The 25,779-nt window shown below is 43.7% G+C and overlaps 4 protein-coding genes across 5 annotated transcripts; 2 read left to right on the forward strand and 2 right to left on the reverse strand.

The window, feature by feature from the left end:
- Positions 1–268: 268 nt before the first annotated feature.
- LOC137869480 (heat shock protein 30-like) lies at positions 269–959 on the forward strand. The gene is given in 1 exon segment (XM_068706888.1): positions 269–959. A coding segment is annotated over 1 exon segment (648 nt). The 5' UTR covers positions 269–311.
- An 872-nt stretch (positions 960–1,831) lies between these two features.
- Positions 1,832–2,561, reverse strand: LOC137869473 (heat shock protein 30-like). Its single transcript, XM_068706878.1, has one exon. It carries the CDS (start codon positions 2,507–2,509, stop codon positions 1,874–1,876), a length of 636 nt encoding a protein of 211 aa, XP_068562979.1. The 5' UTR covers positions 2,510–2,561; the 3' UTR covers positions 1,832–1,873.
- Positions 2,562–5,059: 2,498 nt separating this feature from the next.
- si:dkey-175m17.6 (N-acetyllactosaminide beta-1,3-N-acetylglucosaminyltransferase 2) lies at positions 5,060–6,656 on the reverse strand. Its single transcript, XM_068706879.1, has one exon. The coding sequence runs from the start codon at positions 6,654–6,656 to the stop codon at positions 5,313–5,315; it is 1,344 nt and encodes a 447-aa protein (XP_068562980.1). The 3' UTR covers positions 5,060–5,312.
- A 1,861-nt stretch (positions 6,657–8,517) lies between these two features.
- LOC137869478 (mothers against decapentaplegic homolog 2-like) lies at positions 8,518–25,694 on the forward strand. 2 transcript variants are annotated; one of them, XM_068706885.1, is made up of 11 exons: positions 8,518–8,675; positions 12,928–13,440; positions 17,207–17,296; positions 17,954–18,147; positions 18,441–18,575; positions 18,777–18,851; positions 19,102–19,155; positions 19,357–19,569; positions 19,750–19,887; positions 20,452–20,596; positions 21,891–25,694. In XM_068706885.1, exons 2-11 carry the CDS (start codon positions 13,193–13,195, stop codon positions 22,012–22,014), a joined length of 1,416 nt encoding a protein of 471 aa, XP_068562986.1. In that variant the 5' UTR covers positions 8,518–8,675; positions 12,928–13,192; the 3' UTR covers positions 22,015–25,694. The 2 variants fall into 2 exon arrangements, with proteins under 2 accessions (XP_068562986.1, XP_068562987.1); XM_068706886.1 differs by lacking the exon at positions 17,207–17,296.
- Positions 25,695–25,779: the final 85 nt, after the last annotated feature.

A 25,779-nucleotide genomic window follows, 5' to 3' on the forward strand; every position in this document is an offset into this window, starting at 1 on the left:
TCAGATATTTCATATTTTCTTAACTTGATTCTGTATTGCCGGTCAAATCTTAATTTGTACTAATAACATTGGCACAAGATTATTTCAAACAGCAGCATTCCTGATCGATCTGGAATGATCCAGTGATTTCCACAACTCAGAGAAACAGCTCCCCCAGTGGAGAGCTGTGGTAGTGACAGAAAGTTCCTGAAGACTCTGGACCTCCTCCAGTTAGAATATAAAAGCTGGGGCAGTCCCACTGCTGAGACAGAAAGCAACACAGAAGAAAAGACATTTTAACAAGAGGACTCAAGACCAAAGACACACTGAAGATGCTGTGCTCTCATGGATTCCAGTCTGCCCTCAGTCCATTCATGGACTTCTACTGGCCTGTACGCAGTCTGTGGCCAGAGGTCAAACCTCTGCTCCACCAGCAGGATCGACTGCAGAGAAACCTACAGGAGCTCCACAGCAGTCTGGAGCTGATGGACAAACTTCAACACGAGATCCTGGAGGAGACGGAGCCTTTCCAAACCAGTGTGGCCCTGCAGCCGGTCTCCTGCCAGCCGGAGGGAGAGGGAGGACACTTTGGCCTGACCCTCGACACTCGAGGATTTTCCCCAGAGGAGCTGTCTGTCAGGCAGGTGGGCCGCAAGCTGAGAGTCAGCGGGAAGACAGAGAAGAAGCAGGAGGACGGGGAAGGCTCCTTCTCTTACAGACGCCAGGAGTTCAGACAGGAGTTTGATCTGCCTGAAGGGCCGAACCCTGAGGCCCTCACCTGCTACCTGGATCCAGACGGGAAGCTCCACATCCAGGCAGACAAAGCTCCATGTGAGGAGGAGGCTGAGAGAGAGCTGACTGTGGAGAGGAGCTTGGAGGAGAAGCCGCAGCAGAGTGTGTGTTCACAGACACAAGGCAGCAGCACACAGGACAAACCTGAGCACATGGAGTCATCTGCATGTTGCTGAAGCAATGTATAGTAAATGTGTTGAATGTTGATTATGTTTTCCTATTTGTATGATCAATAAATGTATTGAAACTTAAACCTTGTAATTAGTTTTTTTTGTAGTACAAAATATTGATTTATTTCCACATTTCAGTCTTCATAGGAAAATAATGATGAGGATTTGAATCTCAATGTATTATGATGATTCAAATTAATTCATACATTTTTGGTCTCATGACAAGTATTCTATATCTCTGATCTACTACTACTAATAATAATAATAATACATTCATATCAATATGACATTGACTAGAACATGTTACTCTATATTTCCTGTTTTGCTTTATGTACTTGAGACCATGGGTCATGTCTTCAATTCTGAACCTTTTGCTTTCTCTATTCAAGTTCAATAATAAACAATAATTCAATTTGTCTTCTTGATATCTCATCCACTTTAGAATTTACCGCCTTAATGTGGTTTTAATATTAGTTCAAATGTGTTCACATCATTTTATTGCCTCAGTCAGATAAAGATTATATTTGATTAAATAATTTTCTACCAATGAAACCAATGATGTATAATTTATAAAGAATTAACAAACAATAATTGCAATATATATTTTGATAAGTTACAGGACATGGTTCATCTGACAGTAAAGTACTTAAGTCAGCTTTGTGAATTTTCCCTCCTGCATTCTCTGACTGACTGCTAATACTGGTAATAGATGTTGGAATTATAAAGTTATCAATAATGCCCATTTCCTCTCATTTAAATAAGCATACAAATAAATATAAGTATGCTATAATATATCTAGAGATGAGGTATATGTAGAATCATTATTTTTCCCTAGCAAAATATAAGTGATAATATGCAAAGAAATAACACAATTTATTAAGACAAAAAAATGTAATTTGATTTTATTTATTCATCATACAACAGTTAACACTTCAGCAACATGCAGATGACTCCATGTGCTCAGGTTTGTCCTGTGTGCTGCTGCCTTGTGTCTGTGAACACACACTCTGCTGCTTCTTCTCCTCCAAGCTCCTCTCCACAGTCAGCTCTCTCTCAGCCTCCTCCTCACATGGAGCTTTGTCTGCCTGGATGTGGAGCTTCCCGTCTGGATCCAGGTAGCAGGTGAGGGCCTCAGGGTTCGGCCCTTCAGGCAGATCAAACTCCTGTCTGAACTCCTGGCGTCTGTAAGAGAAGGAGCCTTCCCCGTCCTCCTGCTTCTTCTCTGTCTTCCCGCTGACTCTCAGCTTGCGGCCCACCTGCCTGACAGACAGCTCCTCTGGGGAAAATCCTCGAGTGTCGAGGGTCAGGCCAAAGTGTCCTCCCTCTCCCTCCGGCTGGCAGGAGACCGGCTGCAGGGCCACACTGGTTTGGAAAGGCTCCGTCTCCTCCAGGATCTCGTGTTGAAGTTTGTCCATCAGCTCCAGACTGCTGTGGAGCTCCTGTAGGTTTCTCTGCAGTCGATCCTGCTGGTGGAGCAGAGGTTTGACCTCTGGCCACAGACTGCGTACAGGCCAGTAGAAGTCCATGAATGGACTGAGGGCAGACTGGAATCCATGAGAGCACAGCATCTTCAGTGTGTCTTTGGTCTTGAGTCCTCTTGTTAAAATGTCTTCTCTTCTGTGTTGCTTTCTGTCTCAGCAGTGGGACTGCCCCAGCTTTTATATTCTAACTGGAGGAGGTCCAGAGTCTTCAGGAACTTTCTGTCACTACCACAGCTCTCCACTGGGGGAGCTGTTTCTCTGAGTTGTGGAAATCACTGGATCATTCCAGATTGATCAGGAATGCTGCTGTTTGAAATAATCTTGTGCCAATGTTATTAGTACAAATTAAGATTTGACCGGCAATACAGAATCAAGTTAAGAAAATATGAAATATCTGAAATGTACACTTGTGATAACATTATGCTGTTTGGTTCCAGAGTGTCTTCAGATGATCGTAAAATGATAAAGATAATCGATGAATGCCGTTCTCTAATCTTCATAAATCAGCATTCCATTGTGTCATTTTAAATGTGTGTGTATGTGTGTGCGTGTCTCTGTATGTTTTCTTTGCAATAAGGTTACGTTCCAAAAATAGAGAAAGAATACATGCTTTCAAAATTGGTTTAAAATGTCAAAAGATGGAAGATAATGAAAGGTTGTGTTTCTTAGAGTTGAAGGAATTCCGGGAACACACAAAGATATCAGCGAATAATCTTTTTAATAGAGACATTTTTTCTATCATACATCTACTAATTTAAATAGAAACAGGGCGACTCCTACATTACCCTCACAGCTACTTCTGAGGGAATACCAGAATCCACGAGAGACAGCCTCTTCACTTTGGTCTCTTGAGTCACAATGTTTGTTTCATGTCTCAGCATGAGACTGTCCAAACTTATTTTGCATGTTCCGCACATCATTACCTCAGATCCTCCCCCTTTCATTTGCACATGTATCCACTAGATAGCAGCCTTTCCTCACATACACATTTACCAGCAGCACTATCCTCCAAACCTCACGCAGCCACGATCCACCACTAGTTGTCAGCCTAGTTTAACAAAAGGTCACATTCATTTACTAACACATGAGAAAAAAAGCTTCCCTGTACATCTAATATACACCGCTTCTAATTAACACTACCCAAATTTTAGTGATCATATACTGTCCATATCTCAAATTGTGTCTCACTTTGCTAGATACTAGTTTTGACTTTATTTGTATTTTGTCCCTGTACAATAAATACTCATAGTAGTAATAGTAGGAGCAGTATTTCTTCTAGTAGCATTTGTATTTCAAACGGAGAAGCTTTTCCATGTAGTTTGTAGTTAAATTGAATTGTAATTACATCAAAATGTAGTTCACCTTGCCTCCATGTCCTCATTAGTGTCCAGCAGCTCAGTAGTCTTCCTCCTGTGGCGCTTAGATAGACGCATCTTCCTCTTCAAGCACATTACTCTGAAGCCACTGTCTGCCTATTAGAATCAAAATCAATGCTAGACACCACAGAAGAATCTACTGTAATACAATGAAGAGAAGAGCAGGGAGAATTGTAGCTGACTCAGTGAGAACCCAGTCACTCTCAGTCTCTTATCTCTCTTCTCTTTCTGTTGGTGTTTTTATGCCACACCTTTTCTTTCTCCCTGGAGGAGACTCTTCATCTGGGGTTTCATTTCCCCATCTCCTCCTCTTCCTCTTCCAGCAGAGTAAATGAAGAGGGCTCTTGTAGTTTACTCTTGTTTATTGTACCTTTAAAATGTGCTTAATATATATTTACTTCCTGTGTTTCCTTTATTTCTGGTAAATACAAGGAATATCTGAATGTTTGCCTCGTTAATGGTCACAAAACATTTTGCATAATTTGCATCCAAATATGGTACCAGCCCCTGTGCATCCTGTAGAAATAGCCAAACAAACATGCAAAGCAGTTTACCTCTGCAGTGATCAAGGATGAAGTGGAGCATCAAACACTCAACTATCCGACATCCTTTTTTTAGTGCTACACTCACAACTGTGGATTAGTAAGCATTCAATTCAATTTGATCACTGTGCTGGGTTTGCAATGATGGTGGTTTATAATGTAATTTAATTATAACGTCACAAACAACATCAATAAACAAGGCTATTCAATAAAGTCATGCTTTCAGAGACAAACATTTATTTACATTTTAATATACAGAAAACGATGTACCCCTTTTAAAATCAGCGACACGTTGTGCAGTAAATAAGTGCAGTGAAAAGTATTTTTATTTTATTTTATTATTAACACAATTGTTCTATACATTGTATACTACCTGGCCAAATGATAACCCCTGTAAATATCAAGCATTGTGACAAATCATTACTGCAGTTCCAAAAGAATTACAAAGGATTAGTTGCATTTTTTTTATTATTTGCCGAAGAGGATGTGAGACATTTTAAAATGTGATCTGAGATGGAACTGCTAATTTAAAGCAAACACGAGAAAAACAAGAGAAAACACAAATGAGTTCATGTCAACCAGTGAACACACGACACAGTATTCTCTTCAAATACCATGAAACAACATGTACGGTATTATGTGTTCTTCATTGGGTAGTAAAAAAAAAACTTTTAAGTTGAAAGGGTACAAATACGCACCTGTATTGATTTATTATTTTTTTAAAAAGTAGCATGTACGCGCCAATATTGTGTAATGCCCTGGTAATAAAAGTACACTTTGAGGTAGATCAGTCTCCTCCTCAGTGTGACGTAACTCCTCGGAGGAAACGTACTGTACGTTGCATTTGAACTTCACAGGGTTCCTCCTGCTTGACAGGAAGATGCAGTCACAGTGTGTGCCTGTTTCTAAATGAGTGCGGTGGCATCACTCACCCTGTACTCTAAGGGACCCTATTTGGCAGGCAAATGAGCCTCAGCATCGACCTGGCAGACTCTGGAGCTGCTTCCACAGGGTCAGCATCTCGTTGGGACTCCGTCTGTGCACGAGCAGAACGGACCTGTAAGCGCAGGGATTTCCCCTGTCCGTCTCTGGGAGATCGAATGTTAAAAAGCCCGGGTGATGGCTTGGGGAGAGCCCCAGTTTGTCCATGCACATGCCCAGATACACATCGTCTATCGGGAAGAGGCGCACCCTCTCGGACACGTCTTTCAATCGCAACGCAAGTGAGCCGGAATACACCACCCCTCCTCCGCCGGCGTACGTTGGGTACCCGCCTTTGTAGAAACTTTCTGGTATGTGATATTTAGTGGACGGCTCACGGTTTGGCATCGCGTTATAGATTACTTCTCCCACGAACAGATCCAGGTCCGTTTTATTTGTATAGGCTTTCCACAGGTTGTGGCTGTCCCACTGCTTGTGCAGGTAATCCAGAAGGGCACCTGTTCGAACGAAGACGTCGTCATCCCCTTTGAACACGAAGATGGCCGTGGGACAGTGTTGCTGGAGCCAATGCCAGAACAGCAAGTCCTTCAGGGTCAAGTTGAAGAAGGTGTCTCTGAAATCCCACTGCAGGATGTCCCCGTATTTCTGGTTCTCCAGCTCCAGGAGGTTTTTGAGGTCAGGGTGAGGACCTGTACTTGAGTCCTGCCTTCCGAGGAGAAAGACTGTGCGCACCAATCCGCCCTTCTTGTTCGATTCCCCCTCCACCAGGCCACTGCGTCCCCACGTTTCCCGGATGGCCTGCCTGTTTTCGAAGTTCCCCACTTGGGATTTGACGGCCATGAGGAGCATGGGAGAATCCAAACGAAGGCTACTATTGTTCCTCCTACACATACCAGGTTGATTGATAAGGAGGGGGTACTCCCTGCAGTGCATTGCCATAATAAATGCCCTCATTTGCTCTGGCAAGCTGTTAAAATTCTGCACACGAGGGAGCGAACACTCGCGTGACATGCAGACGGAAGAGCACTCGTCTTCGATTTCCGATAAAAGCTTCGCTTTCGGCTCCCCCGTGATCCCAGTCGTGTTTCCTCGCAGTATTGGGTTGTGCTCACGGTCCCACGCATGCTGCAACTGGTTCCACAGAGCGCTGTCCTCCAGACGAAGGTTCCAGAAAGGGCCAACTGGGTGAGAGGCCAGCGCAGAGGAGTTAGCAGAAACCCCAGAGGCAACGTAGTGGACGATTATCTTTGGAGGCGAGTAGGAGATGGTGACGAATATGGACACCAGGACATAAATCAGAAGGTGGCCGGTCATCATGCAGGGGAGCAGGCACATGCAGAGCAGTCTCCCGTTGCATTTGCAGCATCTGCCCATTGCCTGTCAGCGTTCAAATCAGACACACACCTGCACACACATGTCAAAATAACACAAACAGATTTTTTTAAATACAGTTATATCAGAGAACACATTTTAAATGGCACTCTTCACTGACTAAACCACTGCAGTGGCATGGGTGTACCTGAGAGCTTTTTATAGGTAGCACTGCAGGTAACCCTCTGGAGTTTCTGTCTCCTTGGTGATGGTCCACTGAGGGTTATCTGCTCTTGTCTACACACTCAGAGCATCATCCCGTGGCTACCCTGCTGACAGGCTCACAGCCCCTGAAGACACAGTGTAGAACATGTAATATGAATGGAGTGGATAGACTCCCACTTTATTATTTTGGACTTGGTTTCAGTAGAATATTTAGTACTTGCTGGGGCTTCACATGCCCTATATCTATTTTCCCCCTTTTTTATTTTGAACACTTGAAATTGTCTAAATTATGTAATCCCTCTACATGTTAAACATTGACTGTTGAAGATAGAAAATAGCCTTATAAAAGTCTCCCAACACACTGTTTCTCTATAGCCTTTACCGCATAAACGTGAATTTTCAATATAAGGAGTCTACTGACCATCTCACCACTTTGCCAAAAACCCTTTTTGAAAAAGACAATGATTGAAAGACAAAGCAAAAACAATACTCACAAGTGTGTGAACTGCTTTGGATAGTTAAGCCGACTGAGCGTAAAAGACACGGCGACTTGTGGTGTCCACTTTTTTGTTGTAGAGTTTTCATCCGGCTTGGTTATAGTCTTGTTATAGCGCATCTAGGTCTGTAGCGCATCATTTACGTCCATGAAGGATAACGACAGACATCCTTTAAGTCTCACACAGGCGTCCTCTTTCCGCAGTATAGCCGCAGCTGAGCAACAGGTCCCCAGGTAACTGCGCGCACCGAGCATGCGCATATTTGGCTCTTTATGTATGACAAGGAAAACAAGGAAGATACTCTCAGGATTAACGCAGGCTGCTACCTGTACTGACAAAGACAGAGTTAAACTCGGGAATCAGCTTCATCACAGAGATATGATTTGACTTGATTTGCATGCAGGTGCTCCGTGAGCATTTGTTGGCATATTTGCATGTTGTGGCCATATGACCAAAGGATCACCGATAGGCGCTCCGTCAAGATGCTTCAACATTTCACTATAGGCTACTTATACAAACAAAAACAATAGGCTGCTCTCTAAACCTAATAACATACGCTGCCGGCATCAGTGCTCTATATGTGCGTGAAGTTTTTAAGGGAAATAACTTAAAAAGAAATAACATTTAAAACAGCTTGGGAAAATTTGAATAAAAAAACAAGTCAACATTTAACAGCCCACATTATCTTTAAACTACTCAGTTTATTGACCTTTGGCTCTGCTGTTGCCTTCACATCTACTATACGGAATATAAGGACATCAATAGTGTTGGTGCATTACCTGGTTTGCCATCATTATGATGATTTACGTTATTATTTAATTGCATTATGATTTCATTGTCAAAATGTGGTATAAGTGAGTAAGTGTTGCGGTGCATCGGTGTTAAACCACACGGCAGTTTTGAAAAAGGAAGCATTGCAAAGATAAGCACACATCCTATTTGTTTCTTCTATCAATTAGATTTAATTGACGAGCTACAGTATGATGCAACTGTAAAGAGGACAATCAAGGTACCCGCTGATAAACATCCCCGACATACCTTTGTACGTAAATACATTTGAAGGACGGAAGCCGCAGCCAATAGGACACGCGTCTGGCAACAGGTTATCGGCTGAACTCCGGGAGTCGGCCAATAGGAAGGGAGAAGAGGCGGGGATTGTCGGCCTCGCGTTGCCGTTCATGTTGTAGCGTTTTGAGGCGATACACGTTTGGTTGAGTTTTGAATGAGGGGGCCATCATCCCGGCGGCTCAGAGGTGGAAAATACAGTTTAAAGTCTCTCTGGATGCATTTAAAATGAACAAGCAGGCTTTTCTGACAGGTACCCGAATGACGGTTCACCGCCCTTTCATCTTCTCGTCGGGTAAGTGTGTTCTTCAAACAGTGGAGCGGATTTGAATTGTGAGCGACAAAAACATACAGCGGACCTGTTTTTATTTGTCTGACACAAAGTAGCAAGCTTGCTAGCGGATTTTTTCGTACTCTTTTTGTGTGTGTTTGTGTGTGTGTTTGTGTGTGTGTGTGTGTGTGTGTGTGTGTGTGTGTGTGTGTGTGTGTGTGTGTGTGGAGGCACGGGAAGGAGGAAAGGAGGGGGGGGGGGCTTTCAGTCATTTCGAGACAAAAGAAACCTGAATATTTTTACTGTACGTGTAGCTCACAGCAAATGACACACAGGAGGGAAAACCAACTCGCTTTTCTTTTTTTGGTTGCTTGTCAAAGTCCACACGCGCTGGCAGTTTATGGTGAAATGCTGTTAGTAGCGTTAGCTTATTCTTCTAACCGTGTGTGTGTGTGTGTGTGTGTGTGTGTGTGTGTGTGTGTTATGTGTATGGTTTCGGAGAAGAAGTAGTTAACCCAAACAGACAGTTTCTCACACACACACACACACACACACAAAAATGACGAGCCGATGCAGACAAAATAACGTTGCTTATTTTGCCCACAAGGCCCCCGATAAGCCGCGGTCAGCATCTCGAGTTGACGTATACATTGTGGCCACAACAGCACGTTTTGTCCTTTTTAAAAAAAATAAAAAATAATAATAATCTTAACGTTACGACTTTCTGTTCAGCGTGAACATGGTTTTGTCCCGGGGACACTCCATCACGTGTCTTTTTTTTTTTTTTAGGAGTTTAGTTTCCTCCTTTGTGTAGGCGATGAACATTTAGCAACGTTGAATAACCTCACGTGATCCATTATTTTGCTAAATAATCATCCCCCCCCCCCCCCCCCCAATGACCCCAAATCAAGGTGACAAACCTACAGAGCATTTTATTTAAAACACTCTGTTTCTTTTTTTCCAGACTGCTTTTAAATTCTGCCATCAAAGCTTTTTATGTCTCTATGCTGGGATAGCATGCCTCAATGTTTACTGCAGGTACTGAGGTTCTAGTTCATTGTTTTTCGGGAATGCTCCAACTCTTTCTTAATAAAAGGCATTCGTACTCTTGCACTATTAGCGAGCAGCCGAAGGGTTAAGCCTGTGAAACTCCTTCTTAGAAGGAGCTTGGACTTTCAGAGTAACATGCTGAGGATAGTTATCCCTTCCTGAGAAATCTGCACCACTTAGTGGTTCTATCTGTTTTTATTGTAGTCTAATTGATCAATAATCTGTTGCAACAAACTGACCCTCGTGGACTAATGGTCCATGGAAAAAAAGAGAGACATTTTCAAATTTGATTCAACAACTCAATTAGCGTGTTCTCTGTAGGTCCTCTGTGTGTTTCCTCATTAGACTGGAATCTGGATCTTGGCGTTAAAACGATGGCAGTGATATTGGATGAGGTGACGCTTGCAAATCAGAGCTCGCATCAACGACCGAGATCGAACGGTTAAGTGTGTGTTGTGAGTGACTGTCGAATTCCACATTTCATCAGCCGTTTTTATAGGACCGTTACCTGTCCTATATGTGAGTTTCAAACCGGTGAACCGCTCACCTGCTCTGGACCAGCGTTCAACACAGTGTGACGCTGCTCACCTTTTAGCATTAGAGGGGGAACAATGGTTGGTTTCAATACAAGGATCGGTTTACTGTAGGATCAGCGAAGGATTAGTTCAGATATTGAACTAGAATTGTCACCTCATACTTGGATTTCCTGGAAAAAAAGATGCGTGGACGTATGTTTTATTAAATGTCTTTTTAATCTTTCACAGAATAACAAAAAGAAACCTCATCATGTGACACACTAGCTTCCATTCCTTCTTCACTTGGAACAAAATTGATCATTATTTAAACACTTTCAACGTTTTTGAGTGCTTTGTGCAGAGCGGCGGCTGTATTAAAAACATATGTGAGGCTAAGTAACTGGAGCTGTGACTCAGCAGTCGGGTGTATATATATATATATATATATATATATATATATATATATATATATATATATATATACACAGTTGTGGTCAAAAGTTTACATACACTTGTAAAGAACATAATGTCATGGCTCTCTTGAGTTTCCAGTTATTTCTACAACTCTGATTTTTCTCTGATAGAGTGATTGGAACAGATACTTCTTTGTCACAAAAAACATTCATGAAGTTTGGTTCTTTCATGACTTTATTATGGGTTAACAGAAAAAGTGACAAAATCTGCTGGGTCAAAAATATACATACAGCAACATGAATTTGCAATTTTAGTGACTTAGAAAGTTGTGTCAATGAAATGAGCTTCATAGCATGGCCTCTTAACTTCTTGTGAGTGATTATGAGTGACTACAGCTGGTGACTTCTCTGAGGCCATTTAAATAGGGCTCATTGGATACAAACGCCCACAAACGCTACAATGGGAAAGTCAAAGGAGCTCAGCATGGATCTGAAAAAGCGAATCATTGACTTGAACAAGTCAGGAAAGTCACTTGGAGCCATTTCAAAGCAGCTGCAGGTCCCAAGAGCAACAGTGCAAACAATTGTTTGTAAGTATAAAGTGCATGGCACTGTTTTGTCACTGCCACGATCAGGAAGAAAACGCAAGCTATCACCTGCTGCTGAGAGAAAATTGGTCAGGAGGGTGAAGAGTCAACCGAGAACTACCAAAAAGCAGATCTGCCAAGAATTAGAAGCTGCTGGAACACAGGTGTCAGTGTCCACAGTCAAGCGTGTTTTGCATCTCCATGGACTGAGAGGCTGCCGTGCAAGAAGGAAGCCCTTGCTCCAAAAGCGGCACCTTAAGGCTCGACTGAAGTTTGCTGCTGATCACATGGACAAAGATAAGACCTTCTGGAGGAAAGTTCTGTGGTCAGACGAAACAAAAATCGAGCTGTTTGGCCACAATGCCCAGCAATATGTTTGGAGGAGAAAAGGTGAGGCCTTTAACCCCAAGAACACTATGCCTACCGTCAAGCACGGTGGTGGTAGTATTATGCTGTGGGGCTGTTTTGCTGCCAATGGAACTGGTGCTTTACAGAGAGTAAATGGGATAATGAAGAAGGAGGATTACCTTCAAATTCTTCAAGATAACCTAAAATCATCAGCCCGAAGGTTGGGTCTTGGGCGCAGTTGGGTGTTCCGACAGGACAATGACCCCAAACACATCAAAAGTGGTAATGGAATGGCTAAATCAGGCTAGAATTAGGGTTTTAGAATGGCCTTCCCAAAGTCCTGACTTAAATCCCATTGAGAACATGTGGACAATGCTGAAGAAACAAGTCCATGTCAGAAAGCCATCAAATTTAACTGAACTGCACCAATTCTGTCAAGAGGAGTGGTCAAAGATTCAACGAGAAGCTTGCCAGAAGCTTGTGGATGGCTACCAAAAGCGCCTAATTGAAGTGAAAATGGCCAAGGGACATGTAACCAAATATTAGCACTGCTGTATGTATATTTTTGACCCAGCAGATTTGATCACTTTTTCTGTTAACCCATAATAAAGTCATGAAAGAACCAAACTTCATGAATGTTTTTTTGTGACAAAGAAGTATCTGTTCCAATCACTCTATCAGAGAAAAATCAGAGTTGTAGAAATAACTGGAAACTCAAGAGAGCCATGACATTATGTTCTTTACAAGTGTATGTAAACTTTTGACCACAACTGTATATGGTGAAATGCTGCTTGATCATGTGTGTCACCCTGTCGCCACTTGTAAAAAAACAAGTTGTTGTTGTTGAAAGGCAAGTTTTCTGTAATGTAACTCAATCATTTCAACACTGGTCTATAAATGTCACGTTTAAACAGATTAACCTGCCAACAGGATTATTGAGTTCATCCAAGTCAGTAAACTGTATGTATATATATTTTTATATGTGTTCAAATAACTGTTAAGATATGCACTATGTAAGCAATTATTTCCCCGTCAATAAATGCGACCTTAAAACTAGATCTGTGCGTTAAAGGGATGTGAATGAGTGGTTTTGCAAGGTGACAGATCTGGAAAGAAATAGCTGAACACCGAAAAGAAAGCGGCTTCAAAACTGTACTGTGTGTAGCGCAAAGACCGCCGGTGTGGCTGATACATGCAGTCCTGTGTGGTGGGAGAGTTAGCAGCGGGGGGCTAATGGCTGTAGGCTAAACAAAAACAACAACAACAAATACTGTTCATGAGTCTCATGTGTGGGCGTAATTGACGTTATCGTTTAGAGAAAAAGTTATGTAATGAGTCGATGTGTGCCATCTGTTTCTTATAGGTTTCTTTGGACGCACTCCTCTGGCTCCTGATGTTTTGTGCTTTTGAAATGACATTTCCCCAGACTCCTCAAGACCAATGTCTTAGTTCTGCCTAGGTAGAAAAACATACATGTACTATATATAGTTACAAGCAATCTCCAGAAGGAATTCAGACAACCCATCACCCCGCCTCGCCCTACTTCCCCTCTCCTATTCCATCAGAAAGAGGGACCTCAAAACACGCTTGACACTCACACACGTATACATACACACACACAAGCCACCATGTCCTCCATCCTTCCCTTCACTCCCCCGGTGGTGAAGCGCCTGCTGGGATGGAAGAAGACTTCAACGGGGAGCGGAGGAGCCGGAGGAGGCATTGGGGAGCAGAACGGGGGAGGACAGGAGGACAAGTGGTGCGAAAAGGCCGTGAAGAGCCTGGTGAAGAAGCTGAAGAAGACGGGGCAGCTGGACGAGCTGGAGAAAGCCATCAGCACGCAGAACAGCAACACAAAGTGTGTCACCATACCCAGGTGAGGCGAGGACACACACACACACACACACACACATGCCCTGTCTTTCTGTCTTGTCCATGATCACATACGTGCACAACATGGTCATTGTCACAGAGAATAGTAACCGTGTGTTTCAAGATCTTTAGGTCAAACACCACTCGTGCACACGGTCCTGGTCATGGTACACACACAAACAAAAAGACAGATGTAAAAGCAAAATAATTTCTGCTCTTAACACGCTCTAAGTCGCGCTCACGTTCACACATCCGTGCTCCCTACGCGCCGGTGTGCCGCAATGCCAGCGATAGCAGATCAGCACAGCGAGGTGTGTCAACACACATGAAAGTAAGAGGGTGACGGGCAACCACAGGCTTGCAGAAAGAAAAGTTTGTGTTGTGCAACAACAGGTCCACTTCCTCTGTCCGCTGTGCCATAGGTTAGCAAGGCAACAGAAGTGAAACCTGATTGGAGGAAACAGATGTCCAACATATGATGGCAGCCAAACTTTGTGCACATTGTTAGAATTTATCTATCGTATGCTTAAAAGGTATTCATGCATTGGTTGACAGGTTGGTGGAAGAGTCTAACATTTATAGTTTTGAGTTTATAGAATAACATGTATTCTAGGTTTAGAATAAAAGTGAAATTGTTATATTAAGAGAGCTTTTAAATGGAATATTTCTTAATTTTAAGGTCGTTTTTAAGTTTGGTGTAACATGATTTCAAAGTTTCATCAGGTTTAGAAAAGGTATCCTTGTTGGTGCAACCCAGCCTTGGACGTTGTTTTAATGTAATGAAATAGCACAAATTTTTTTTTGGGTCAGAAATGTTCTTTGGTGCAAGACACAAGAAGGAGAATGCTGAATCCAGCTTGTGGCAGATGCTGGCGTGTCTAACTGATGGCACACATTTGAGTGACGTGGTGAGATCGCCTCCTCTCTGCTTCAAGAAGCACTTTGGTGCCTGAATCAGTTCTGGAGAAAAGCTGTTGGAGCACGTCTACTTCTACCCCCCCCCCCCCCCCCCAATGCCTGCTTGGACTGTAGATACCTGAACGGTGACAGGTCATGTGTCCGTCAGTATAGATGTCTACCGTGTCGCATGACAACGTATGCGAGCCCAGTCACCAGACCAGGGGAAACCTTATCGCGACGAAGGTGGCAAAGTCAAGGGGAGTCCCACGAGGAGCGTGTGATTAACGTCAATCAATCCCCCGAGGATCAGCGGAGACCGGAGATAACTCTGCTCCTTGAAGATTTCATGAGCTTCCCCTCTCAAATTTTCTGTCTACTCCATCCTTTTTTTTTTTTTTTTCCTTCCCTGTGTCTTAGTTCTCTTTTTGATTCTATAGTATCAATAATGGAATTTGTCCCCGCAGAGAAATTGTCTTGTGCCCCATGTCAGTCACAGATCAGCTCACCTGGACCTGATGGGGGTTTAAGAGTCCTGCTCAAAGGCAACGAGGCAGCTTGTAAATCTGGTAGGCGTTGGTTCAGACAACAATCGGATGGTGTATTTGCATTTACAGCTTCGTGTTGACATCATTTCGGAAACGGGTTGAGAGGCTGGAGAGGAAAACAAACACGGCAGGGTTAGCAGAGGTGGTGCCAATGCTGTGTGTGTGTGTGTGTGTGTGTGTGTGTGTGTGTGTGTGTGTGTGTGTGTGTGTGTGTGTGTGTGTGTGTGTGTGTGTGTGTGTGTGTGCGCGTGCGCGTGCGCTTTTCCTTTTTTCGTGAAAGTGGTGGTCCTCCTCCAGTGATATCGGAGCGGGATGTTCCTGGTGGGTGGGTAGTTTCTCAGCAATGCACTCTGCACGGATCACCGGCTGAGATTCGGGGAGAGCGAATCACATTGCAGTAGATTTACACACTTGCGGCGACATGCTACTTTTATACGTCTTAATATCAAAGTTATAGAAAGTCTTCAGTAACGCATGAAGCAGGGCAGTGCTGGAATAACAGGAAAGCTAAAAATGAAGATAATACAGCAATGGATCCAAGATGCCACCTGCAGCATATATAACGAAACGTGTGGTTATGCTAAGTGCTAAGCTATATCGGATACTGGTCTCAAGTGTAGATGTGTGGGGGGGGGGGGTATGAAAGTGCAGAGGCAGAACCATGTGAGGCTAAAGTGTTCCTTCCCTCTGAGGAATGTGGGCTTGATAGGAGCTTCTGAAGTGGTGCTGATAAGGTGATGCTGGTTCCTGTTTGGCATTTCCATGAATACTTGTAGGAGTCTTCAACCTCAGAAGAACACATTCATTTAATTACAACTTGCGTCCTCTCGACTCTCATAAGTCGCCTCACGTGCTTGTTTCGTGCTTTTTATGTTCGGTGAACGAGGCAATTATTGCTACACAAATACAGTAAAGGCACGATAAAGCGCTTTCTCTCACTGTTTGGTTAGGCGATATTGTCACAAGATGGCTTTGTAGATCTCCGTTTGAGTGGTTGCAGGAATAAAAATGCGCCGGAGGAAGTCTGGAGATAGCCGGCATGGGCAGCTCCTTGAGCTTGTGCGGATGACCCGAGCAAGAGATAAAGGTTTCATGTTTTTTTTTTTTTTTTTAAAAGCACACAGGCTCTGGGGGAAAATCATCCTCGTGGTGTTTTGCAAACAACTCGGTTTAACTGATAACCGGACTCCTCTTTAACTTGCACGTCTAGCTTTTTAGGCTTTGGTCCACGGTGACTTGTGGGCGAGCAGGATGAGGATCTTTGCCTTTTTGACAGACACACACACACAATGTGGAGATTGTGCTGGTGACCTTTAGGTGAGAAAGGAAGGAGGCAAGACTTTTATCTGTGTCTGGAGAGAGTCTCCACGGGGCTTATAGCCGCAGACCTCTTTGAGTGGTCTGATAAGTGTCGATAAAGAAGGTCTTGCTCAGACAGGCCTGGCAATACCTCGCTCCGATCGGAGAGCCGGATCTCCTCCACGCTCTCCTTCGTATCAACACGTTGGAGGAAAACTCACGAGAGCTTCGGAGAATCAGTTCAGCGTCAGTCTGGATCTGTGCTTTCTTTAGTCGCACACACGCTTTGTGATTGTATACACACACACACACACACACACACACACACACACACACACACACACACACGTTTGTGTTGCGTCTGGTTTTTCTGTTGTCTCGACGCATCTTGTATGATCTATTAAACATCTTTATTTCCTCATTCACATGTTATTGTTGTTGTTGTGTACACGCATCACATGTTGTCTTAAGAATAATAATCAGCAGACATGTGATGTATTGTGCAAAATCAGGCAATGCGGGGACTTAGTTTTAACTTTTAAAAACAAGTCAAATGTACATAAATGACTTGTTCGTTCACATAATGTGAGCGGGAAAAGAGGAATCGGAAGAGATCAAATTGTTTTAACATGCAGTCTATTCAATCCCGTCTACCCCCTGCATCGCCTGATCGCACCACATCACTGGCTCGCCAATTTCGGGTTAGTCCCATAATCACCTGTCATCCAGTGAGTGTCTCTTTTTAGAAAAAAAGAAACACGAGGGCTGGATCTTTTTTTGTGTCCTTCCTTCGTGCCAATAAGAGACCGACTGTACGTGTTTGTGATTTCATCCTACTGATTTGGAATGAAACGCCTCATGTTTACCATCTGTTTTCTTTTATTTTTACCCTTTTTGCACTTGTCCTGTGTGTGTGTGTGTGTGTGTGTGTGTGTGTGTGTGTGTGTGTGTGTGTGTGTGTGTGTGTTCATGTGTATGCATATCCTTTTTGTGTGTGTGTGTGTGTGTGTGTATGTGTGTCTGTAGCAATTGCTCAGATCTATGGGGTCTAGGCTCAGGCCACACGATAGAGCAGTGGGACTCCACAGGCATGTACGGATACCATGACCACAGCAGGTGAATATACACACACACACACACACACACACACACACACACACACACACACACACACACACACACACACACACACACACACACACACACACACGATGAGTCAACAATCGCCATGCATCCTGTCATTCATTCATTGACTGTTCATCTGTAATCTGCACTATCACTACACACTGGGTTGTGTGTGTGTGTGTGTGTGTGTGTGTGTGGCCTTTTCTGTTTATTAAGATCACCCAAAGACTTTGAGACTTTGTCATGTGATTGCCACTCATGATACAACCTTATCATAGCCTTCGCTTGAACTGCCATATGTGTGATTATGCTTTGTACATGCAGGCGGTAAGGAAATAATTGAGCTTTTTATTTGAGTTGCAACAGTCAAAGTCTATTCCATTAAGTCAATCATAGGCTCAATTTACAAATCTTGCTTTTGCAAGGCACTAGTGTCAAAATTCAATGTTCAATGGCTCTTTCCAACGGTGCTGATGAGTCTCACAAAAACAAAGTTTAGCTGTAAGAACATAAAAAGCCTCCTGATCTCCACTGGTTTTGAGAGTCAGTGGGATTTCTTGTTTCCCGAACCAGAAACTAAAGAAAGCACAAACCTATTACGGTCTCCTGCAAAGACTTTCAGCTGTCCTCTCTCCCGAACCCCCTCAGGTCCCTGGACGGGCGTCTTCAGGTGTCCCATCGCAAGGGCCTGCCCCACGTCATCTACTGCCGCCTGTGGAGATGGCCCGACCTCCACAGCCACCACGAGCTGAGGGCCATCGACTCCTGCCAGTTCGCCTTCAACCTCAAAAAGGATGAAGTGTGCGTCAATCCTTACCATTACCAGAGGGTGGAGACGCCTGGTAATGATCCTTGAGACTTGTGTGTGTGTGTGTGTGTGTGTGTGTGTGTGTGTGTGTGTGTGTGTGTGTGTGTGTGTGTGTGTGTGTGTGTGTGTGTGTGTGTGTTTCGGTGACATAATGGGAGAGTTTGGCGAGTTTGCATAGAGAAACCCAATCTAGATGGGTTTGTTTGTTTGTTTGCCTGTGTTTTGGTGTTACATAAGGAGCAAATGTTGTCAATTTTAATCATGCAGTTTTGGTCTCTATAGCGATTCATGTTTGCCTCCATCAGTGACACTTCCTTCTCTCGCCAGTGCTGCCTCCGGTGTTGGTGCCACGACACACGGAGATCCTCACCGAGCTTCCTCCTCTCGACGACTTCACCAACTCCATCCCCGAAAACACCAACTTCCCCGTCGGCATAGACCCTCCTAATAACTATATACCAGGTCTGTATGCAGGGCAGGAAGCAAAAAAACCTTCATTGTTTTATTCTGGCCTACTAGATTTGTATTCAATAGATGTTTCATCATACACGCATTAATCTTCATGTTGACTTACAAGAACTTCCAGAAATCTCAGTCTTTCTGCTTGTGTGCATCAGTTTGAAATGTGTTCTCATTGTTTGTTTTGTTGTGTTTTTTGTACAGAGACTCCTCCACCTGGCTACATCAGTGAAGATGGAGAAAACAGCGACCAACAGATGAATCAGAGTATGGAATCAGGTAGACTAGTTGAGTTTTCTTCTAGTGTACAAGCTGCCGTTTATCTCAATGGTTGGGGGGAAAAAAAAATCCCACTAATTTGGTCACAAGGTCAGTTTGACGGCCTAAAATCGTACTTGAAGCACTTTATTTTGTTGTGCTGACAAACGTACATTGTTGCAGCCGTGAACATGAACGCTACAAATGGTATACGTACAAAATGGGGTTATGTAATGTGTAAATATGTAACTTTTTTTTCTTTTTCTTCCAGGCTCACCTGCAGAAATGTCACCCGGCGCCTTGTCGCCTGTCAGTCACAGCCTGGGTAAGACTGCTCTTTATCTCTTGAAAGAGAAGTAATGTGTGATAAATTGTTCCATTTATTGTAGAGCCAATGTACATTATCATTTGTCATTTTGAAAAAAATTAACCAAAATCTCAGAATTGTGTCCACCAATGAAGGCCTGGAAAAGCTTTCAAACGTTGGAGATAGAAAAACAGAATCATTTGTCGTTTTTACTTTCAGACCTTCAGCCGGTTACCTACAGCGAACCAGCTTTCTGGTGCTCGATAGCCTACTACGAGCTGAACCAGCGGGTGGGGGAGACGTTCCACGCCTCACAGCCATCTCTGACGGTCGACGGCTTCACCGACCCCTCCAACTCTGAGCGCTTCTGTCTCGGGCTTCTCAGCAATGTCAACAGGAACGCAACCGTTGAAATGACGAGGAGACATATAGGTAAACGCGCGTATCTTTACAGAGACGGATACTTTTGGGAGGAAACACAGTAGTTAAGAGATTTTAAGAGATGCTGCTGAATAAACATGCTGTTTTCTGTAGCACAGAATTCATGATTTCATGATTTAAGTTTCTTTTCATCCCTTATCTTTTGCGTTCTTCCTGGCTCACACCCTGCAGGTCGCGGTGTACGGTTGTATTACATTGGAGGCGAGGTGTTTGCCGAGTGCCTCAGCGACAGCGCCATCTTTGTCCAGAGCCCCAACTGCAACCAGCGATACGGCTGGCACCCTGCCACAGTCTGCAAGATACCGCCAGGTCCATGTGCATTTCTAGTGTTTTCTCCCTTTTCCAATTATTGTCAAATTTATCTGGCGACTTGCCAGGAACAAGTGTTGCTGTCTACTATGGCTACGCTTCATGGTGGCAATTGTCTGGATTGAGGAACGTGACTTTTTCTCTCACCTGATATCGATAGAAGCTTGAGACAATGTGACCAGTTTTTTTCCTCAGACTCTCACCCACACGCACTGACTCATCTTTGCTCGTGCAACTTTGAACATTTCGTTCCTGGCCAAATGAGCAGTGTGAACAGTATCATTACCGAGGCCCAGAATTGAGGACGTTCAGGGGCGGGACTGGTGGAGAGTAATCACCAACATGCAGCGCACCCACACCTCGCAGAGCATCTGCTCGCTGCTTTTTAAGTAAAATCACCTAGTTTAGAAAACACGCATTGTCTAATTTGTAATAAACTTCTAAACTAAATTCAAACTAATTTCATCAGGGAAATAACAAAACGTCCTGGAAGTATTTCCGTTGGTGTCCCCAGTGTTTTCTCACCCCTCCTGTATTTTTCTTTTTCGTTTTTTTTTTTTTCAGGCTGTAATCTGAAGATTTTTAACAACCAGGAGTTTGCTGCACTGCTGGCCCAGTCAGTCAATCAGGGATTTGAGGCCGTCTACCAACTAACCAGGATGTGCACCATCAGAATGAGCTTCGTCAAGGGCTGGGGAGCAGAGTACAGGTGTGTTACTCTCTCAAGCACATCTCTCTCTCTCTCTCTCTCTCTCTCTCTCTCTCTCTCTCTCTCTCTCTCTCTCTCTCTCTCTCTCTCTCTCTCTCTCTCTCTCTCTCTCTCTCTCTCTCTCTCTCTCTCTCTCTCTCTCTCTCTCTCATCCTCTGTGAATGGAGGGTTGCAGGGGTCTAGTCGGACCAGAATCGCAGTGAAAATGATTTGTGTGTCTCTTATTATGAAAGAGGCCATGCTGGAAGCTTGTGTACATAAAGACTACTTGCAGGCTAAGCAGTGGCTACTGCTGGTTGTTGTTATGTTATACTTGCTGTTATAATTGCTGGTTTGACTGAAGCTTAACTTCTGGGTGCTGTGGCTCTTAGGTCTACCCATGTCTTCGTGAGGGTGTAACGTCGCTGTTATTGGAATAAAAGGTTATTTAAGTTAAGTTTTTTGTATTCACTTTATTATACATAGGCGGGGGTCAATAGCTTTATTGCAATCAGTTTTGAAAAAAGTGAGAAAAGACTCAACAAACCAAATCCAGCCTAACCCTCAGACCTCGGCATGGCCCCGAACCGTCACGCACGCTTTCAAAAAAGCAGTTTAGATTTTACCCTCAGGTCGGTAAAACACAGCGCGATAAAACCTGACACCTTTTCATTTAATAAATGGGGGACTTTTGTCTCCCCCACCCCCCCCCCCCCCAACCCCCACGATGTCTTTCAGGTAAATGAAAGCAGGCCTGTATTTCCATATAAAGATAGGGCGTGACAATGTTCAACCGTCCAAACAAAGGTTTGTTTGAGCTTGTGCATGCTATCCTCTGCACTGCAGGTGTATAATCGTCTCTATTATAGTCTACCTTTTGTTGTAAAATCACAGCGATCACTGAGCATGTTGTCCTCTGTGGCCCTCCAAACATCCACCCAGCAAACATCTGCTCTGCTCCTGGCTCTGCTGACCCTCCCAGGAGCCAGACGTGTGTGTGTGTGTGTGTGTGTGTGTGTGTGTGTGTGTGTGTGTGTGTGTGTGTGTGTGTGTGTGTGTGTGTGTGTGTGTGTGTGTGTGTGTGTGTGTGTGTGTGTGTGTGTGTGTGTGTGTGTGTGTGTGTGTGTGTGTGGGGGGGGGGGAGTCGGCTGTGTTTGATCATCTGCTGAGACCTGGGCAGTGCAAGGTCCCATTCACTTCTTAATATTTACTGTAAATCGCTTCAGGAAAGGTGCTGCTGCTACTGTTTGTATTCTACCTTTAGCAAGATGTTTTTTTTTAACCTTTTTATGCTTTTTTTTGTGTATCCCTACAGACGTCAGACGGTAACCAGCACTCCCTGTTGGATTGAGCTGCACCTCAACGGCCCCCTCCAGTGGCTGGACAAGGTGCTGACCCAGATGGGTTCACCGTCGGTGCGCTGCTCCAGCATGTCCTAAACGGGTTTCTGCTGCTGCTGCTGCTGCCGACGCAAAGCCGATCTGACATTTCACAACATCTGACCGGTATGTCCTGAGGGAAGACCACCGTGCGGGCTTGATCTGACGCACCAACAACATTATCATGACGAGGGGGGGGGGAGGAAAAGAAGGATTACGCAATGGACCTGGAGGATGGGAGGATGACATCGTCCGATGGACAACGGTGGAACGTGGACATCGATATGTCACAGTGGGCCCCATCACCTTTTTGGCTCTGTTGGATTAAAGTAACGATGACATTCCAGTAATCACGGACCTAATAATTGAACTCGCCCTGCAATATCAAACGGACCAGACCGCATTCATGTTTTTTTTTTGGTATTTGACTGAGGCTCTGATCCAGTAACGCAAAGCAGGGCGGAGCTTAACTGTCCCGCTCAGTGACGTGACACTGGCTGTTCCCCCCCCCCCCCCCCCCCTCCTAACTGCTTCAGTACCTATCTACTACAGCACAACTTTGATTCAGCGTCAGGCTCTCTGTTTACACACGGTCGACCAACAGCAGTACTGCCGCTCCAGGCTCATGTTTTCGATCAAAGTCGGCTCCACGTCGGGACGATTTTTTTTTTTTTTTTTCTTTGGTTTTGGTGACCAAAACTTCCATTCCATTGCTACCTGAGATTCCCACTTTTTCCCCTCGCATTTCTCCCAATCGGTCCCTTGACGTCGTGCTCACAGACCTGACTACGCTGGGCCGACGGTCTCCAGCTCTGGAGAGCATGTTGTCTATAGTTAACATCACATGTACGTACGCAACACACCGCGACACAGACGGACCAGGTCATTCTCCTCGGTCGGTTGGTACCCTTCGACCGCGAGTGTGCAGTGGGGTTGATGTTTTGAGTGTGGATCAGAGCGGGAACGGCTGCTAGCCAGCACAGATAACTGGAATAAGTCATTCTCATAGCAAAGGCGTGGGACGCGTCCCTCCTCTGGAACTTCGTACAATCATTCTACTTTACGACTGTAATAAAGGCGCACAGAGTTAGTCACAGTTAACTGCTTTTTGAGGCCGAAAAATTTGCTCTGACTCCCCCCCCCCCCCGCCCGCTCTTACACTCTCTCTCTCTCTCTCTCTTACATTCTCTCTTACATTCTCTTCTCTTCATTAACTTTTTACTATTACATCATCTTGCTTATGAATGAGAGGTGTATGATGGATTTGGAGATGTAGGTCGAGGACTTGGCCAAAATGCAGTTCATGAATCTCAATGTCGCCCCCTGCTGTCTAAAAAGATATAAACTCCTGTCAAGGTTTCACTGGTGTAGACATGGTCTCTCTTGATTATATGCTTGGAATGATGCACGGTTTCCCCCATTATTGGAAGACGAGTCCTGCAGGGACTTAAAATAGCTTCTGCTCTGTACTTGCACTGCCCCAAATTATGCACACTTATTGCTCCAAGAAAGTTGCCTTTGAAAATACAGCGAGATATGCTTCGAAATGTACAGATAGGAATGTGATGAAAGCCCAATTGAAATCGAGACAATTACAAAAAGATATCTTCCGTATTTTTTAAAGAATGTTCACTATAAAGAGTTTTTTTTTCTTCCGTATATTGTCTGAATTGGCTTATTAAAGAGCATTCATTTGATTTTAATAAAATGTCTTGCCCCGATCTAAAAGCCAGCTGGTACCTTGGTCGGTATTTTAGAGTCCAAATCGTTAGTATTCAAGCTTTAAGTATTTGACGAGCTAGTTATGCTACACGCATATTATTTTCTTTACACATTGTTTAAGCTACATTTTTGTATTTTCATGTATTTTTTTATATACGGATATATTTAAGATCTTCAAACCTTTCTTCCCTTTTATTAGAATTCAGTATTTTTTTAGAATACGCCCCTTCGTTCGAAACGACCACAGCTTGATGATGATTTATGAAGTATGCACCATAAGATTGAACACTTTCGCTGACTTGACCCAATGTCCAAATGCTGAGACCGAGAGACCGAGTGATCATAAACACCACACTCATTTCTTCAAAACCCGATTTGAGCTACTAAAACGGCAAAAGTGGCCGGTGGACTTTTGAAATCTTTCAGCTATTCTAGCTGGTGAAAAATGTATTTTCTATGGGTGTGACCCAAATGGTGACAGTGCTGTCCCAAAGACTGAATGCATGTAGTTACAGTTTGTCCTTTACACTGCAGATCCGATGCGTCAAATTGAATCTCACCAATTTCCTTTTTTGGGGTTTGGTTAGTTCCAAATTGTTAGGTTACAAATCAAGATACCTGTTTTAAAAACATACAAACTAAACTATAATTAAGACTTTTTTTCCCCCCGAGGCATTAGGATTTAATCCAGCAGCTGGGCTGCAGTTATGTTTTCCATTATCAAAGCAGTTGGCATTCATTTTAAAAGGTGAATTTGAGGAGTTCTGTCTTACCTGAGCAACACGTCCCGTAAGTGACGCTTACTTTTCCCGTAAGTGTAAAAGCTGCTGCCAATTGAATCTCTGCACACGTTTCATTCTGGTGACTCCTAAGGTACGGCTGAACACCTTTAACTACAGCAGGCGTGCTGATGTGCACACGTGATGTTGGTCTTAACCTGGTGCTCAGTAAATCGGTGTGCATGTAAACACATTGACATTTTCTCCAAATGACACTTTTTCAGTTGATTCATAGAACGGCTGAAATGATGAGGTGTTTATTCACACGTGTTGTCCGCATCCTGCAGAAACCTAACGATCCAAGATCAGTGTTTGGAACACGCTTGATGGACGACCACGGCAAATCATGAAGTAGTACTGCTTTTTAGGAAAACCCTTTTCTTCATTCATCGAGCATCTGCCCGGGTCAAATGTGCGTCACTTGTAATTAGACTTGAGAGCAGCCCAGCGCAGCGGCGTTTGTCTCTCTGTATGTGTATCTACCCGTCTGTCCTGTCTTTACGCTGGTCTGTCTTTTCGTCTTTTTTTTTTTCCGTTTATTAGGGAAACGGTTGACTTGACTCTGCCAAGGTCGGTGCACATGCAATGAAAATACAGTGTTACCTTCAAGGTTGTCGTATCACCGCTTACCCACATCTGTGTTCTATGCAGTGGCATCAAATCGTTTGGACTATGTATTCCAACCTGTTTTCTGATGGTTGGATATGCTGTTTTATGCATATTGCCAGGGTCCAACAAAAGCCTTTGTATCAACTTTTTTTTTTTGTTCTTTTTGTTCTTTTTTTTTTTTTTTTAAACGAGTGCCACCCAGCATTGCAAATCGGACAATTCTGTTTTTGGGGGTGGACGATGAGACCAAATTAGGTTTCATGTAGGCCACATCCACACATTTCGAGGGTCCCCCCATCCCTATTTACAGATTCCATATTTTATTTTTGTTCTTATTGTGATGACAATTGTGTATCTCCAAACAAGCCTCTTTCTGATGAGTTCTTGAGAAGGCTGCTTGTTGGAGAAAGTGAAGTTTCTACATGTCACTGGTGATGTTATTGTATAGATGTACTTTTTATTTTACCGTACATGCTGTTCCTTTCTCTTGCTATCACTGGAGCGTATTCCATTAGACGACAAGCTGTTAGGGTTTCGGTCTTCTTCGAACATTGATGACGATCTTCATAACTAGTCTACATATACAAACAACTTCTTACAGTGTACACTAATAAAGCTGTTTTAATTCAACTGAGTGTGTCCTGTGTTGTGAGTCTGAAGTGGTTTGTGGGGTTAATAACTCCAAACAGCTCATGGGCAAACTAGGCACAGTTTG

The sequence above is a fragment of the Cebidichthys violaceus genome, unplaced genomic scaffold (assembly GCF_023349555.1).
Source record: "Cebidichthys violaceus isolate CVI_PGR_0920_01 unplaced genomic scaffold, fCebVio1.0.p SCAF_122, whole genome shotgun sequence".
Taxonomy (NCBI): Eukaryota; Metazoa; Chordata; class Actinopteri; order Perciformes; family Stichaeidae; genus Cebidichthys; species Cebidichthys violaceus.